The 12,975-nt window shown below is 59.7% G+C and overlaps 2 protein-coding genes and 1 long non-coding RNA gene across 4 annotated transcripts; all 3 read left to right on the top strand.

The window, feature by feature from the left end:
- Positions 1-6: 6 nt before the first annotated feature.
- On the top strand, positions 7-4,544 carry LOC137440543 (PHD finger protein 7-like). Its single transcript, XM_068136759.1, is given in 13 exon segments — positions 7-127; positions 1,014-1,118; positions 1,452-1,543; positions 1,632-1,730; positions 2,011-2,135; positions 2,367-2,537; positions 2,539-2,577; positions 2,579-2,722; positions 2,940-3,053; positions 3,206-3,324; positions 3,488-3,667; positions 3,783-4,025; positions 4,351-4,544. Coding segments are annotated over 12 exon segments (1,509 nt in total). The 3' UTR covers positions 3,983-4,025; positions 4,351-4,544.
- Positions 4,545-5,098: 554 nt separating this feature from the next.
- LOC137440542 (uncharacterized) lies at positions 5,099-8,207 on the top strand. The gene is made up of 7 exons (XM_068136757.1): positions 5,099-5,205; positions 6,117-6,415; positions 6,579-6,710; positions 6,831-6,935; positions 7,268-7,359; positions 7,448-7,546; positions 8,157-8,207. Exons 1-7 carry the CDS (start codon positions 5,099-5,101, stop codon positions 8,205-8,207), a joined length of 885 nt encoding a protein of 294 aa, XP_067992858.1.
- A 129-nt stretch (positions 8,208-8,336) lies between these two features.
- Positions 8,337-12,761, top strand: LOC137440802 (uncharacterized). 2 transcript variants are annotated; one of them, XR_010987241.1, is made up of 6 exons: positions 8,337-8,511; positions 8,832-9,170; positions 9,284-9,443; positions 9,719-9,908; positions 10,314-10,451; positions 10,641-12,761. It is a non-coding gene; the product is annotated as an uncharacterized lncRNA (long non-coding RNA). The 2 variants fall into 2 exon arrangements; XR_010987242.1 differs by lacking the exon at positions 9,719-9,908 and having other exon boundaries at positions 8,340-8,511; positions 10,641-12,760.
- The last annotated feature ends 214 nt before the right edge of the window (positions 12,762-12,975 follow it).

Here is a 12,975-nt window from a genome sequence, read left to right as displayed (position 1 = left end):
AGAGAGATGGGTTTGATGAGTGCCCTGTCCAGCGAGCAAGGAATTGGCTGTGTGATCGCATACAAAGAGGAGCAGCCAACAGCTCCATGTCCAGATGGCGATGGCTGGGGAGTGGTGTCCCTCAAGGGTCTGTACTGGCACCAGTGCGGATCAAGATCTTCATCAGTGACACAGACAGCTAGACTGAGACACCCTCAGCAAGTTTGCAGGCGATACCAAGCTGAGTGATGTGCTTGCTAAGACTGAAGGATGGCACAGGTGCCATTCAGAGGGACCTGGACAGGCTGCAGAGGTGAGCTGAGGAGAATCCTGTGAGCTTCCATAAGGAAAAAGGGCAAGGTCCTGCACCTAGGTCGGGGCAACCCTCCATATCAACACAGGCTGGGGAATGATGAGACTGAGAGCAGCCCTGCAGATGAGGACTTGAGGGTACTGGAGAACCAGAAGCTGGCCAGGAGCCAACAATGCACACTTGCAGCCCAGAAGGCCAGTGGCATCCTGGGCTGCATCATAAGAAGTGTGGCCAGCAGGTTGAGAGAGGTGATTCTGCCACTCTACTCCACCCTGCTGAGACCAGAATTGAGGAAGGATAGGCATCCGTCCTACTGTGCCAGAGCCTTGCACGTCACTAGCTTCCTGCCCTCAAACAGATGCACAGCCCAGCCCATGGCCTCCAAAGCTGTCCCACAGACCCTTGCAGGTATCTTATCCCCCATGGAAGGCTGACAGACACTCAGAGGCAGTTGATTGCCATGGGAAAAGGCTGTGCCCACTGCCCCTGCCTGTATCCAGGCAAAGTGCAGGTCATAGATGCTGTTGCCATGGTGCTCGTAGTGACCAGTGGGGCTGAGCACAACACTGGGCTCAGACCGTTGGTCAGTGGGACGTGGTGAGGTGAGGAGGGAAAGGGCAGGGGGACAGAGCTGGCATGGGGTTGTCAGGGATGAGTGGGCACAACAGCTTGGGGCAGTGGGCATCCGCTGCAAGCCACCTGTGTTCTGCTTCTCCCTCAGAGTCAGTAGAGAACTTTGTGAGAGAGAATAACGGGCAAAACCTGCAGCACCCATTGGTGGTGCGCAGTGTGGGAGAGATGAGTGGTCCTGAAGCCATGGAGCACGGTGAGAGCAAAGCTTCCCTCCTGAGGCCTGGCAGAGGGGTTGTTGAGGTGGTAAGAGGGGGGCTGAGAGTGGTGGTATGGGCAGGTAGCATCTCCCCAGTCACACCAGGCAGGTTCCCTGCTGTCCTCAGCAAGTGGGGACCAGGTGGCACAGTGGGCACCTGCTGGGGCACCCATGCCTGCCATGTCTCCTTCACCTCCCAGGCCCCCAGCCCTGCCCACCACCCAGCCAGGAAAGGACCCAGCAAGCCCTCTGGGGGCAACCCCTCAGGCAGCCTTCCCCCAGCCCCACAGGGGTGCTCATTCCCACTGCCATTTGCCCTCTCCCCTCCAGCATGCCAGCTGTGCCGCCAGCCAAATGCGGACGAGAATATCTGTGGGCATTGGCAGCAGTGCCGAGAAATGTGCATACATGTTTACTGCGTGGTGAGTTCCTCAGGGGCTCCCTCCTGCCCTCCCTCAGGCTGTCCTTGCCAGACTCTCCTTCTCAGCTCCTTCTCTGCCTGTTCTGCAGTATTTTGCCAACGGTGTGACTCCAGTGGCATTCAGAGGGGACATCCCAGGCTTCCGCCTCTCTGCCATCAGACGTGCCATCCAGCTGTCAGCAGAGAAGGTGAGTTCCTGACAAGAGCGGAGAGATTTGTACCAGGAGAGGTTTCCAGGACCATGGCTGACACCTTCACAAAGAAATCCCAGCCCTTCCAACCAGCTCTGGGAGAAAGGTCTTGATCCCAGTGGCTCCACACAGGCTCCCACACAGGAGTCTCCTCTGCCAGGCTGATCTGTGGGGTGTCAGCCAGCACTGGGCACATCCTGCACCCTGCCCGGGGCCGTGGGGCTAGCTGTAGAGGTGCTGAAGCTGCTGCTGATGGAGGCTGCTGTGCTCTTTCCAGCTCTGCTTTGTCTGTGGCGGGAGCGGGGCCTCCATCACCTGCCAGGAGTCGGGCTGTGAACGCAGCTTCCATCTGCCCTGTGCCACCAGGGGCAGATGTGTCACGCAGTACTTTGAGCAGTACAGGTAAGGGCTGGCGATCCTCATGAGGGAAGGCTCCTCTCCTTCAGTCCCCTTCCTGCCAGCCCCAGGCACACCACACACGAAGCCGTTGGGACTGTCCCCACCGGCCAGGCACAGGCAGAGCCAGAGCTGAGCGAGCCCAAGGGCTCCTTCATGCCTCCTCTCCCATCCTCCTGAGCACCAGTGACGGACCCGACCCTTCCCACCGTGCCCATCTCTGTCCTCCTCGCACAGGGCCTTCTGCTCCAGGCACCGCCCACAGCAGGCAGTGCTGAGGGACCCGGAGCCTGACACCGACTGCCTGCTCTGCCTGGAGGATGTGGGGGACAGACAGTCCTTCAAAACCATGGTGTGCCCCGTCTGCCAGCATGCCTGGTTCCACAGGGACTGCATCCAGGTAGCAGCTGTTCCCTCAGCCCAGGGGCACGGCAGGTGCTCAGCAGCACTAGGGCCTCAGTCATACTCCTCCTGTTTCTCCTGCAGGGCCATGCTCTCCAGGCTGGCATCTCCGCATTTCGGTGCGTGCTCTGCAGGGACAAAGACGAGTTCCAGCAGGAAATGCTGAGGATGGGGATCCGAATCCCCAGGAGGTTGGTTTCTTTCCTTCCCAACACACAAGACAGGAAGGTGCAAATGCTGTGCCAGGCCAGGGGCTGTCCCTGCAGTCCTGGCCCTCCACTGTCCCATGAGGCTGGACTTGAGCTACCCAGGGGAGTGGGAAAGAGGGCAGGGTGGGAAGGCAGGGACAGCCTGCATCTGCCTCACCCTAGGGCACCTAGGACTCACCAACCTTCCTTTCTCCATCAGGCCACCAGAATGGGAGACTGCCCAGGAATTCGAAGACCTGCTGGAGAGGCACAGCCAGTGTGATGCCCAGCACTGCCTGTGCCCAGGGGGCAGGGGGCAGGCAGAGGAAGAGGGGTGAGTTCCCAAGGCTGTGCCCTGGAGTGCTTGAGGGGAGCCCTGTCTGGCCCAGGGCTTGAAGAGCAAGGAGTGAGAAGGAGAGCTCTGCTGGACAGTCGCCTGCTGCCCTCACTCTGTCCTCACAGCCATGAACCCCTTTGCTTCCCCAGGCCCTGGCAGCTGCTGCTGTGCAGCTCCTGTGCTGCTGAGGGCACCCACCGGCGCTGCTCCCAGCTGGAGGACAGCACGGCCCAGTGGGAGTGCCATGGATGTGCTGGCCCCAGCAACGGTAAGAGGCAAAGGGTGCCCCAGGTGCCAGGCAAGGCCTGGCAGTGAGTGCCCAGGCTGGGCTCCTGAAAGGCCCCCTGCTCAGGAGGGCTGGGGCCCTGCTCTGGACTTTGGGGCTGCAGGCACTGAGCTTGTGCCCTTGACCTTCCTGCTTGCCCTTGCAGCCTCCAGTGCCACCTTGCAGGAGGCTGGTCCCAGCACCCCCAGGCAGCCCACTCAGGCATCCTCCCGTGCCTCTGAGGCTGCTGAGGGCTGCTCCAGCCCTTCTGGGCCCATGCGGCTGCGGGATCGCAGCCGCTTGCAGCGCCGTGCCCAGAATCCCTACAGCCGCCCAGGCAGACGCTGTGAGTAGCACCAAGTGTGCCAGCGCCCAGCGCTGGGAGCAGCACCTCCAGACAGGCAGCGCTGGGCATGGCCCACAGCTCACTGCTGCCTTCCCCTTCCTGCTTCCCCCGACAGCCTCCGCTGCCAGCTCGGAGCTCGCTGCTCCCAGCACAGCCAGCGAGCTGCCCTCGGAGCCTTCCTCCCCCGCCCCAAGCCTGGAGAGCAGCAGCCGCCAAAGCCGCCCTGGGCCCCAGCGGCTGCGGGAAAGGTCCTGCCCGCGCCGCGGGGCACAAGCACCTTACAGGCGGCCCAGCCACCGCCGCAGGAGGAGGTGACATCGCCAGCAGAGTGCTGGAGACCTGTGGCACCAGAGCACAGGTAAGTGGCCCCTGCATATCCCCCTGCTCCCCGCCAGAGTGAGTGCCCCCCACGGCTGCCCAGCTCCCACTCCCGGAGCACTTCCTCTCCTCACCCAACTGCTGCACAGAGCTGTGACACTCTCCTGGCCCTGCCCTCTCTTCGCTCCGCTTGCAAGTGCGTCCCTCCAGCACAGGCTGCAGACTTCCCGAGGGCCATCCTGGGCAGCTCGCTGCATGGCAGAGCCCCCGAAGCAAGGCCCCGTGGCACTGGGTGTTCATCTTGAGCTGGCACTCTGCAGAGGGCTGCTAAATCCCCTTTCTCCTTTCCTTTTCACTCTCTGCAGCCAGGGGAGGCCACCTCTGGGCAGGAAGAGCACAGGCTGCTGGCAGGGTGCTGCCGGAACCTGTCGCCCTCTCCTTCCATGGAGCAGGTGACAAGGGGCAGGAAGAGAGCCACGGCAGCCAAGAACGTGCAGGTAGGCAGCGGCCAGTGCCTGCCCAGCCCTGGCTCAGGGTGCCAGCTGAGGCTGTCCTGGCAGCCCCCAGCATGCAGACCCTCCGCTCTCCTTCCCTGCTTTTAGCTCCTGCATGGGAGGTTGTGGAGGATCAGGGCCATCTCCCTGACAGCCTGCTGGAGGCAGAGGCCAGTCCTGCCGGCGCGGACACCGTGGTCAGCCACAGGGCAAGAGGGCGACTGCGCTGGGGGCAGAGAGTCATGGCCTCAGCGGTGACAGGAGGTAGGGACAAGGCACAGTGGGGCTTGGGCTCCTGGCTCTCAGACTGTGCAGTGGGCCGGGGCCAGGGGCTGAGCTGTGCCTCGGCAGCACCCGGCCATGGCAGTCTCAGCACAGTCAGAGAGCAGCGGGTCCTGCCTGAGGGAAAGCACAGAGCCAGGCCTGAGCTGGGTGAGAGCAGCCTGGGGAAGGTCAGGGTGGGGAAGCTGCCCCCACTCCAGCTCAGGGGCAGGTGAGAGGGGGAGGAGGGGGAGGCTTGCAGTGCCAGTGCTGGGTGGGGCTAGGGGCTGCAGCGCGCTGGCTCTGGAGGAGGAGGCAGAGGGATGTCGGGGAGAGAAAGATGCCAGTAGTGAGAGAGATGCCCCTGCCCCAGGTGCTGAAGGGCTGCCTCACCTCAGCCAAGTCCTGGGAGCGGGAGAGAGCCCTGCGGCTTTGCGTCCGTGTGCTGGGCACTTGCAAGGGGCGGTGAGAGCTCATGGTGAGTAGGGAGCCCTTGCACACCCTGATGCACCCTTCATGGAGCAGAAGGAGCCCTGCCCAGCTGGGTACTACGTTCTGGGGCTTCTGAGATGATGGAGCAGCCCTCTCCTGCCCCCTCTGAACGGTCACTGCTCAGAGAGCAGGATGGGGGGCAGAGGCCAGTGGGTGCTGGGGCTGCCTGCCACCTTTTCTTGCTGCTCTTCCCCGCAGAGAGGAGGTCCTCGTCCAGCAGCTGGGCTCCCTGATGGGATGGCTGGGGGCTCGGTCCAGGGACTGCCTGGCCACTTCCTAGCAGACAGTGTGGCTCTGCCTTGGCTCCTTTCACCAAAGGCAAGGTGAGGAGAACAGGTGCTTCCTGTGTTTTTCAGCCTGATCCTCCTTCCCTTCAGGCCTGGCACCAGCAGGGTCCCAGACAGCCAGGCTCTGTCCCCATCCCTGGAGGTTTTATCAAGGGGCTGACCAGATACAGCTCTGGGCAGCCTGATGTAGTGTGAGGTGTCCCTGCCCATGGCAGAGGCATTGGAACTGTTAACCCTCTGCCTCTCCTGTGATCTTGGGAGGAGTTCTTGTGAGAGGGGAGCTGCATCTCCAGGAGGTTGGTTTCTTTCCTTCCCAACACACAAGACAGGAAGGTGCAAATGCTGTGCCAGGCCAGGGGCTGTCCCTGCAGTCCTGGCCCTCCACTGTCCCATGAGCTGGACTTGAGCTACCCAGGGGAGGGGGAAAGAGGGCAGGGGGGAAGGCAGGGACAGCCTGCATCTGCCTCACCCTAGGGCACCTAGGACTCACCAACCTTCCTTTCTCCATCAGGCCACCAGAATGGGAGAGGGCCCAGGAATGTGCAGCCCTGCTGGAGAGGCACAGCCAGTGCGATGCCCAGCACTGCCTGTGCCCAGGGGGCAGGGGGCAGGCAGAGGAAGAGGGGTGAGTTCCCAAAGCTGTCCCCTGGGGCACTTGAGGGGAGCCCTGTCTGGCCCAGGGCTTGAAGAGCAAGGAGTGAGAAGGAGAGCTCTGCTGGACAGTCGCCTGCTGCCCTCACTCTGTCCTCACAGCCATGAACCCCTTTGCTTCCCCAGGCCCTGGCAGCTGCTGCTGTGCAGCTCCTGTGCTGCTGAGGGCACCCACCGGTGCTGCTCCCAGCTGGAGGACAGCACGGCCCTGTGGGAGTGCCATGGATGTGCTGGCCCCAGCAACGGTAAGAGGCAAAGGGTGCCCCAGGTGCCAGGCAAGGCCTGGCAGTGAGTGCCCAGGCTGGGCTCCTGAAAGGCCCCCTGCTCAGGAGGGCTGGGGCCCTGCTCTGGACTTTGGGGCTGCAGGCACTGAGCTTGTGCCCTTGACCTTCCTGCTTGCCCTTGCAGCCTCCAGTGCCACCTTGCAGGAGGCTGGTCCCAGCACCCCCAGGCAGCCCACTCAGGCATCCTCCCGTGCCTCTGAGGCTGCTGAGGGCTGCTCCAGCCCTTCTGGGCCCATGCGGCTGCAGGATCGACATGGTGAGGAGAGGCCAAGGGAGGGGGGCATGGTGACATGGGTCTGTCAGCAATGAGTGGCCATCACAGTTTGTGGCACTGGGCATCTGCTACAGGCCCACCTGTGTTCTGCTTCTCCCTCAGAGGCAGTGGAGAAGTTTGTTAGAGAGAACACCCAGCACAACCTGCAGCACCCATTGGTGGTGTGCAGCGTGGGAGAGACGAGCGATCCTGAAGCCATGGAGCAGGGTGAGAGCAAAAGTTCCCTCCTGAGGCCTGGCAGAGGGGTTGTTGAGGTGGTAAGATTGAGGCTGAGAGTGGTGGTAGGGGCAGGTAGCATCTCCCCAGTCACAGCAGGCAGGTTCCCTCCTGTCCTCAGGAACTGGGGCCGAGGTGGCACAGTGTGTTCCTGCTGGAGCACTCGTATCTGCATGCCCCCTTCTCCTCCCAGGCCCCCAGCCCTGCCCACCACCCAGCCAGGAAAGGACCCAGCAAGCCCTCTGGGGGCAACTCCTCAGGCAGCCTTCCCCCAGCCCCACAGAGGTGCTCATTCCCACTGCCATTTGCCCTCTCCCCTCCAGCATGCTGGCTGTGTTGCCAGGCAAATGCGGACGAGAACATCTGTGGGATTTGGAAGCAGCACCAAGATGTCTGCTTCCATGCTTGCTGTGTGGTGAGTTCCTCAGGGGCTTCTTCCTGCTCTCCCTTAGTCTGTCTCTGCCACATTCTCCTCATCAGTTCTTTCTCTACCTCCTCTGCAGTACTTTGCCAACAGTGTGACTCCAGTGGCATTCAGTGGAGACATCCCAGCCTTTCACCTCTCTGCCATCAGACGTGCCATCCAGCTGTCAGCAGAGCAGGTGAGTTCCTGACAAGAGCAGAGAGACTTGTGGCAGGAGAGGTTTCCAGGACCTTAGCTGACACCTTCACAAAGAAATCCCAGCCCTTCCAACCAGCTCTGGGAGAAAGGTCTTGATCCCAGTGGCTCCACACAGGCTCCCACACAGGAGTCTCTTCTGCCAGGCTGATCTGTGGGGTGTCAGCCAGCACTGGGCACATCCTGCACCCTGCCCGGGGCCGTGGGGCTAGCTGTGGAGGTGCTGAAGCTGCTGCTGATGGAGGCTGCTGTGCTCTTTCCAGCTCTGCTTTGTCTGTGGCGGGAGCAGGGCCTCCATCACCTGCCAGGAGTCGGGCTGTGAACGCAGCTTCCATCTGCCCTGTGCCACCAGGGGCAGATGTGTCACGCAGTACTTTGAGCAGTACAGGTAAGGGCTGGCGATCCTCATGGGGGAAGGCTCCTCTCCTTCAGTCCCCTTCCTGCCAGCCCCAGGCAGGCCAGAAACAAAGGCACAGGTAGAGCCAGAGCTGAGGAAGTCTATGGCCTCCTTCATGCCTCCTCTCCCATCCTCCTGAGCACCAGTGACAGACCCGACCCTTCCCACCGTGCCCATCTCTGCCTTCCTCACACAGGGCCTTCTATTCCAGCCACCGCCCACAGCAGGCAGTACAGAGGGACCCTGACCCTGATATCGACTGCCTGCTCTGCCTGGAGGACGCTGGGGACAGACATCCTACAGAAACCTGGTGTGCCCCGTGTACCAGCATGCCTGGTTCCATAGGGACTACATCCAGGTAGCAGCTGTTCCCTCAGCCCAGGGGCACGGCAGCTACTCAACAGCACTAGGGCCTCACTGTTCCTCCTGCTGCTTCTCCTGCAGGGCCATGCTCTCCAGACTGGCACCTCTGAATTTCGGTGCTGGCTCTGCAGGGACAAAGACCAGTTCCAGCAGGAAATGCTGAGGATGGGGATCCAAATCCCCAGGAGGTTGGTTTCTTTCCTTCCCAGCACACAAGACAGGAAGGTGCAAAGGCTGGGCCAGGCCAGGGGCTGTCCCTGCAGTCCTGGCCTTCCACTGTCCCATGAAACTGGACTTCAGCTATACAGGGGAGTGGGAAAGAGCAAACAGCTATGTCTGGACATGAGGCAGGCTCAGGCAGGCTGGAAGGGGTGAGGTTTGCAGCTGGATCTGGCCTTGGAGCCAAGGCAGCAGTTACTGCTGCTGCTCTGAGCGCCACTGCCTGGGCCCTGACGGAGGAGGGGGCAAGGGTGCACCAAGCGTTTCTTTCCCCTCTTCTTCCCTTCAGCTACCACACATCATGAGCCCCCTTCAGAACTGCTTGCAGCAGAGCACTCCAGGCCCTCCCTGCCCCGTGCTGTGTTTCTCCTCGCCCTGTTTCAAGGGGAGCCCTGCTCAGCAGTTTCCTCCAGAAAGGGCTGCCCGTGGACAGCTCCAGGCACTGTCTGCTTCCCCCCGGAGTCAGCGAGAGAGTCTGCAGCTTGCTTGCCCTGGAGAAGCAGAGCTTTTCTTCCTGCCTGAAGGCTCCTGAGTGTGGCCAGATTGCCTGCTTGTGCCTGTGCCCTGAGCGGGCTGTTGAAAGTCCCTCTGCGGATGAGAAGGTCTGAGGGCACTGCAGGAATACAAGGTACTGGAAGGGGGATAGTGGGTGGAAGAAGATGATCTTTAAGGTCCCCTTGAAGCCAAAGCACCTTCTGGTTCTATGCTATGGGCTGAGGGTGTCCATCTCTTTCATTGCAGTGCCGGTGAAGCTGTGGTAGAGCCTGGGAAGAAGCATCCTTGGTGTTCCCATCCTGAGGTGTTTGGCAGAGAAACTCAGCTGAGCGGGAAACGGCCGCCTGAGGCCTGGCTCCTCCACGTGTGACCAGCACAACTGTCAGCCTGCTCTGGAGACTCTGCTGTGGGTACCATCAGTGGCAGACATGTCTCTGCAGCTCTGCATCTGCTTTTTACACCTTCTGTGGGAGCCTGTGCAGACTGCCAGGGTGCAGGACTGGGCTGGCCTCAAGGGGTGTGGGAAGCTGGGGCAGTTGTGTGCTGCTGAGCCACGAGGCCTTGGCTGAAGTGGCAGAAACTGCAGATGGTGACTCTGCCGCAGGCAGGCCCCTGGGGAAAGCAGGCTGGAAGGAAAAGGCTTTGCCTGAACAGGGGGTTCTTGGTCACGTTTCCCTGCAGAACAGGCATGCCGTCTCCCAGGGGTTTGTCCTGAGCAGCATGGAGGAGCTCAGGCTTCTGCTGCCCCTCCTCCTTGCCAGCCTCCTGAAGTGGCTCTGTGAAATGCTGGGCACGGAGAGGGTGCTTCCCCTGCGAGCAGCTGCAGACAACTGTTCCTTGAAGGCCAGCTCCTTGAGGAGAAGCCATGCAGGCAAGTTCCATGAAGCTGATCAGGGGCTGGAGCCACCTCTCCTAGGAGAAGCACTCTCTTGAGCTGGGGGTGTTCATCCTGGAGAAGGCTCCTAGGAGACCTTAAAGCAGCTCTTCAATAATGAAATTGGGCTTACAAGGCAGGAGAGGGCAAGACAGGACAAGCACTGATGGTTATCAACTAAGGGAGGGAGATTTTGAGGAGAGGTGACAGAGAAATGCTTCCCTGTGAGAGTGCTGAGCCACTGGACCAGGTGGCCCAGAGAAGCGGGAAGTGTTTGAGGCCAGGTTGGACAGGGCTTGGAGGCATCAGTTCAGGGGTGTTTAGCTCTGCTAAAGAGAAGCATTTCTTGGCTGGTTCTGTCTGAACACGTTTGGATTTGTTTGTCTGTGTGTCTTTTGCCAGGGTTGTCCTCTCAGCTCTAGACCTGGTGCTGGACAAGTGCATGGAGCAGAAATGGATGTGGCTGCGCATGAACTGAGCAGCCTGGGCTGGCCTGGAAAACCCCCTGGCTCCTCCTGAGGGGATGCATCTCCTCTGCTGGTAAGAGCCCCAAGGGACACTTCCAGCCAGCTCCTGTGGGACTGTGCGCAGGGCAATGGCTGCCAGAACCTTTCTGGCTGCCTGGGAGGCCTGGTGAGCTGCAGAAGAGGGTCTGCATCAGCACGGGTGAAGATTGGAGAGCAGGCTTCCTGGGTAACTGTGTCTCCCCTTCTTGTCTCTGCTACGCAGTGTCCTGCTCCAGGCTGGGCTCCTCTCCTGTCTCCTGATGCCAGCCCAAATCAGCCTTGCCAGGGCAGTTGAGAGTCTGGAGGCCAAAAGCAGGCCAAGCAGGCAGGCATGTGCTGCGCAGCTCCCCATGCCAGCCAGCTGCACCCATCACAGAGCCTCTGCATCGTGCAGCTCATCCTGATTGTAACCTGCAGACAGTAAGACATGATCCAAGGTCAGCATCGTGGTAGGAAGAGCCTTGTTACACAGCGTGGGATTCAAAACCAGGCTTTGACACATCAGCCTCATTGACCTGGGTGCCAAAAGCTCTCGAGAGGCCATTAGCAAAGCTCACCTCCTTCTGCCAGCAAATCCAATGGGCTAGAGAACATCAACCAAACCAGCTTTTTAGAAGACTTCAGTGGTAGACCTTCTGGCTCTATTCCAGCTGAGTATGGAGCTACAGAGCCCAGGCAAGGGCTGAGAAGCCCCACCAGCCAAATCCCTCCAGTGCCTGCACTCAGCAGGACATTCTGTGGTGGAGAGTGTCCCTGTGGCTAGATGGGCTCAGTTCTCCTGGCTGCGCTCCCTCCCAGCTTCCTGTGCTCCTGCACACCAGCAAACTGTGGGCAGCTAAAAAGTCCTGGATTCCTTTCAGCATCTAAACCCATCAGCATCTTCTCAGCACTCATCTCAGCCTGAACCCTAACGGCACCATTCCAGCCCTGTGAGCCACCGAGGGGTCAGGAAAATGAGCTGTGTCCCTGCCCATACCAGGGCAAGGGGCACAAGCAGGTGGAGACAGCATGCTGCTCACAAGGACTTTGTTCTGCAGGGCTGCTCTTTCTCACACTACTGGTAGATTTTGATAGCCCAGTTTAAAGCTGTTCCTTGGATTGGAAAGGGTTTCCTGATCCCTCACCTTGGTCTGTACCACCAGGAGCGCTCCTAGAGCAGCTGGCCCATGCCAGTGAACCTGAGGCAGACAGGAGCTAGGACTGCAGGGGGAACTGGTCTGTCTAAGGCAAGAGAAAGAGAGTGCCCTGGGCAGCAGTGAGAGGGAAGGACCTTTACTGCTCCCCTAGGCTGGAGCCACCGTCACTGAGAGCGGCGTGACGTGGATGGAGCTGCACACGGGCCTGGAATCGTGGGCAGAGAATGAAACCTCTTGCTTGGCAGTGTGAACCTGCTGAGCTCCTGACATGGAGAACAGTGAGAGTGTGGGGGGAAAAATGGTCAGAGGGGCAAAACTGGGAGGGCTTCAGCTGGGCTGGAGCTGAGCGAACGAGGGCTGGCAGGAGGCACCAGGAGGGGTCCTGCAGAAGTGTATGCTCATGCCACAAGGAATTCCTTGGCCTTCCTGGGTCCACTGGTGGCTGGGGAGGGAGCTTCATGATGGACACTATGGACAAAGGTGAAGAACCTGAGGACAGTTTTGCCCTGCTGAGACAGGGAAAAGAATTAGAAGTGGAGTGAATTGTAGTGAAGTTTGTGGTGTGGGGCCTGCCTGGTCCTGCCCAGCCATCCAGCTGTGCCAGCACCCCTGGGCATCTGCCAGCCTGGGTTTTGGGATGCCCTGCCCCGGGAAGGCAGCTATGCAGAGCTGGCACCCAGCGCCCAGATGGGGTGAGGCTTCAGTCTTCTTTTGCCTCAGTCTTCACTGCTAAGCACTCGAGCCACACCCTGCGAGACACAGAGGGCAATGGCTGGGTCTGGGAGAGTGAAGAACCACCCGCAGTAAGATCTGCTCAGGACTGGGAAGACCGAGAGAATCTGAAGGTGCACAGGTCCATGGAACCTAATGAGATACAGGTCCATGTGTCCTGAAGGAACTGGGGGCTGTGGCTGCTAGACAATTGTTGTGGTGGGAAGCATCGAGCAGACAATCAATATGATTGGTAATCAGGCTTCAACTTTATTGTTCAAAAACACAGCTTATATAGTATATTCAGCAACTAAATATGCACAAGTGTCATTATTCTGTTAGCTATGAGTCCAGGGTTACATCGTATTATCCATCCTACTTGCGGTTAGGCCTACGTGCAACTCCACAACCTCCTTTCTCAGTAGGTCTTTGTTCCACATATATACCTGTTTCACATACTACTATCTTATAAGTAGCTATTTCACATGGTGCTATCTTCTAAAGGTTACAAGCACAGTCACAGGGCTGTGGTGACCTTGCTACATCAGCATACCAGCTAAGCTGTGAGCAGTAAACAGCAAGATGGAGTCTGGCCTATACACTCTGATTAAACAGCTGTTCCATAGAACCATGTCCCTGCAATTCAAGCCATTTCTCAACAGACAATCATACTGGAGAAGCCCTGTCAGTCTGGAGAATTTCCCACAGATT

The sequence above is a fragment of the Melanerpes formicivorus genome, unplaced genomic scaffold, assembly GCF_026170545.1.
Source record: "Melanerpes formicivorus ecotype bairdi unplaced genomic scaffold, bMelFor1.0.p_v2 SCAF_4, whole genome shotgun sequence".
Lineage (NCBI taxonomy): Eukaryota > Metazoa > Chordata > Aves > Piciformes > Picidae > Melanerpes > Melanerpes formicivorus.
The sequence above is the reverse complement of the archived record's forward strand: the minus strand, read 5'-3'. Positions and strand labels throughout refer to the sequence as shown.

Bases quoted from the DNA above. Each gene is read 5' to 3' on its own strand.
- LOC137440542 (XM_068136757.1), top strand. From the start codon at position 5,099: ATGCCCCTGCCCCAGGTGCTGAAGGGCTGCCTCACCTCAGCCAAGTCC. The intron at 6,416-6,578 runs GTAAGAGGCAAA...TTGCCCTTGCAG, and splicing joins ATGTGCTGGCCCCAGCAACG to CCTCCAGTGCCACCTTGCAG. The intron at 7,547-8,156 runs GTGAGTTCCTGA...TTCCTCACACAG, and splicing joins TCCAGCTGTCAGCAGAGCAG to GGCCTTCTATTCCAGCCACC.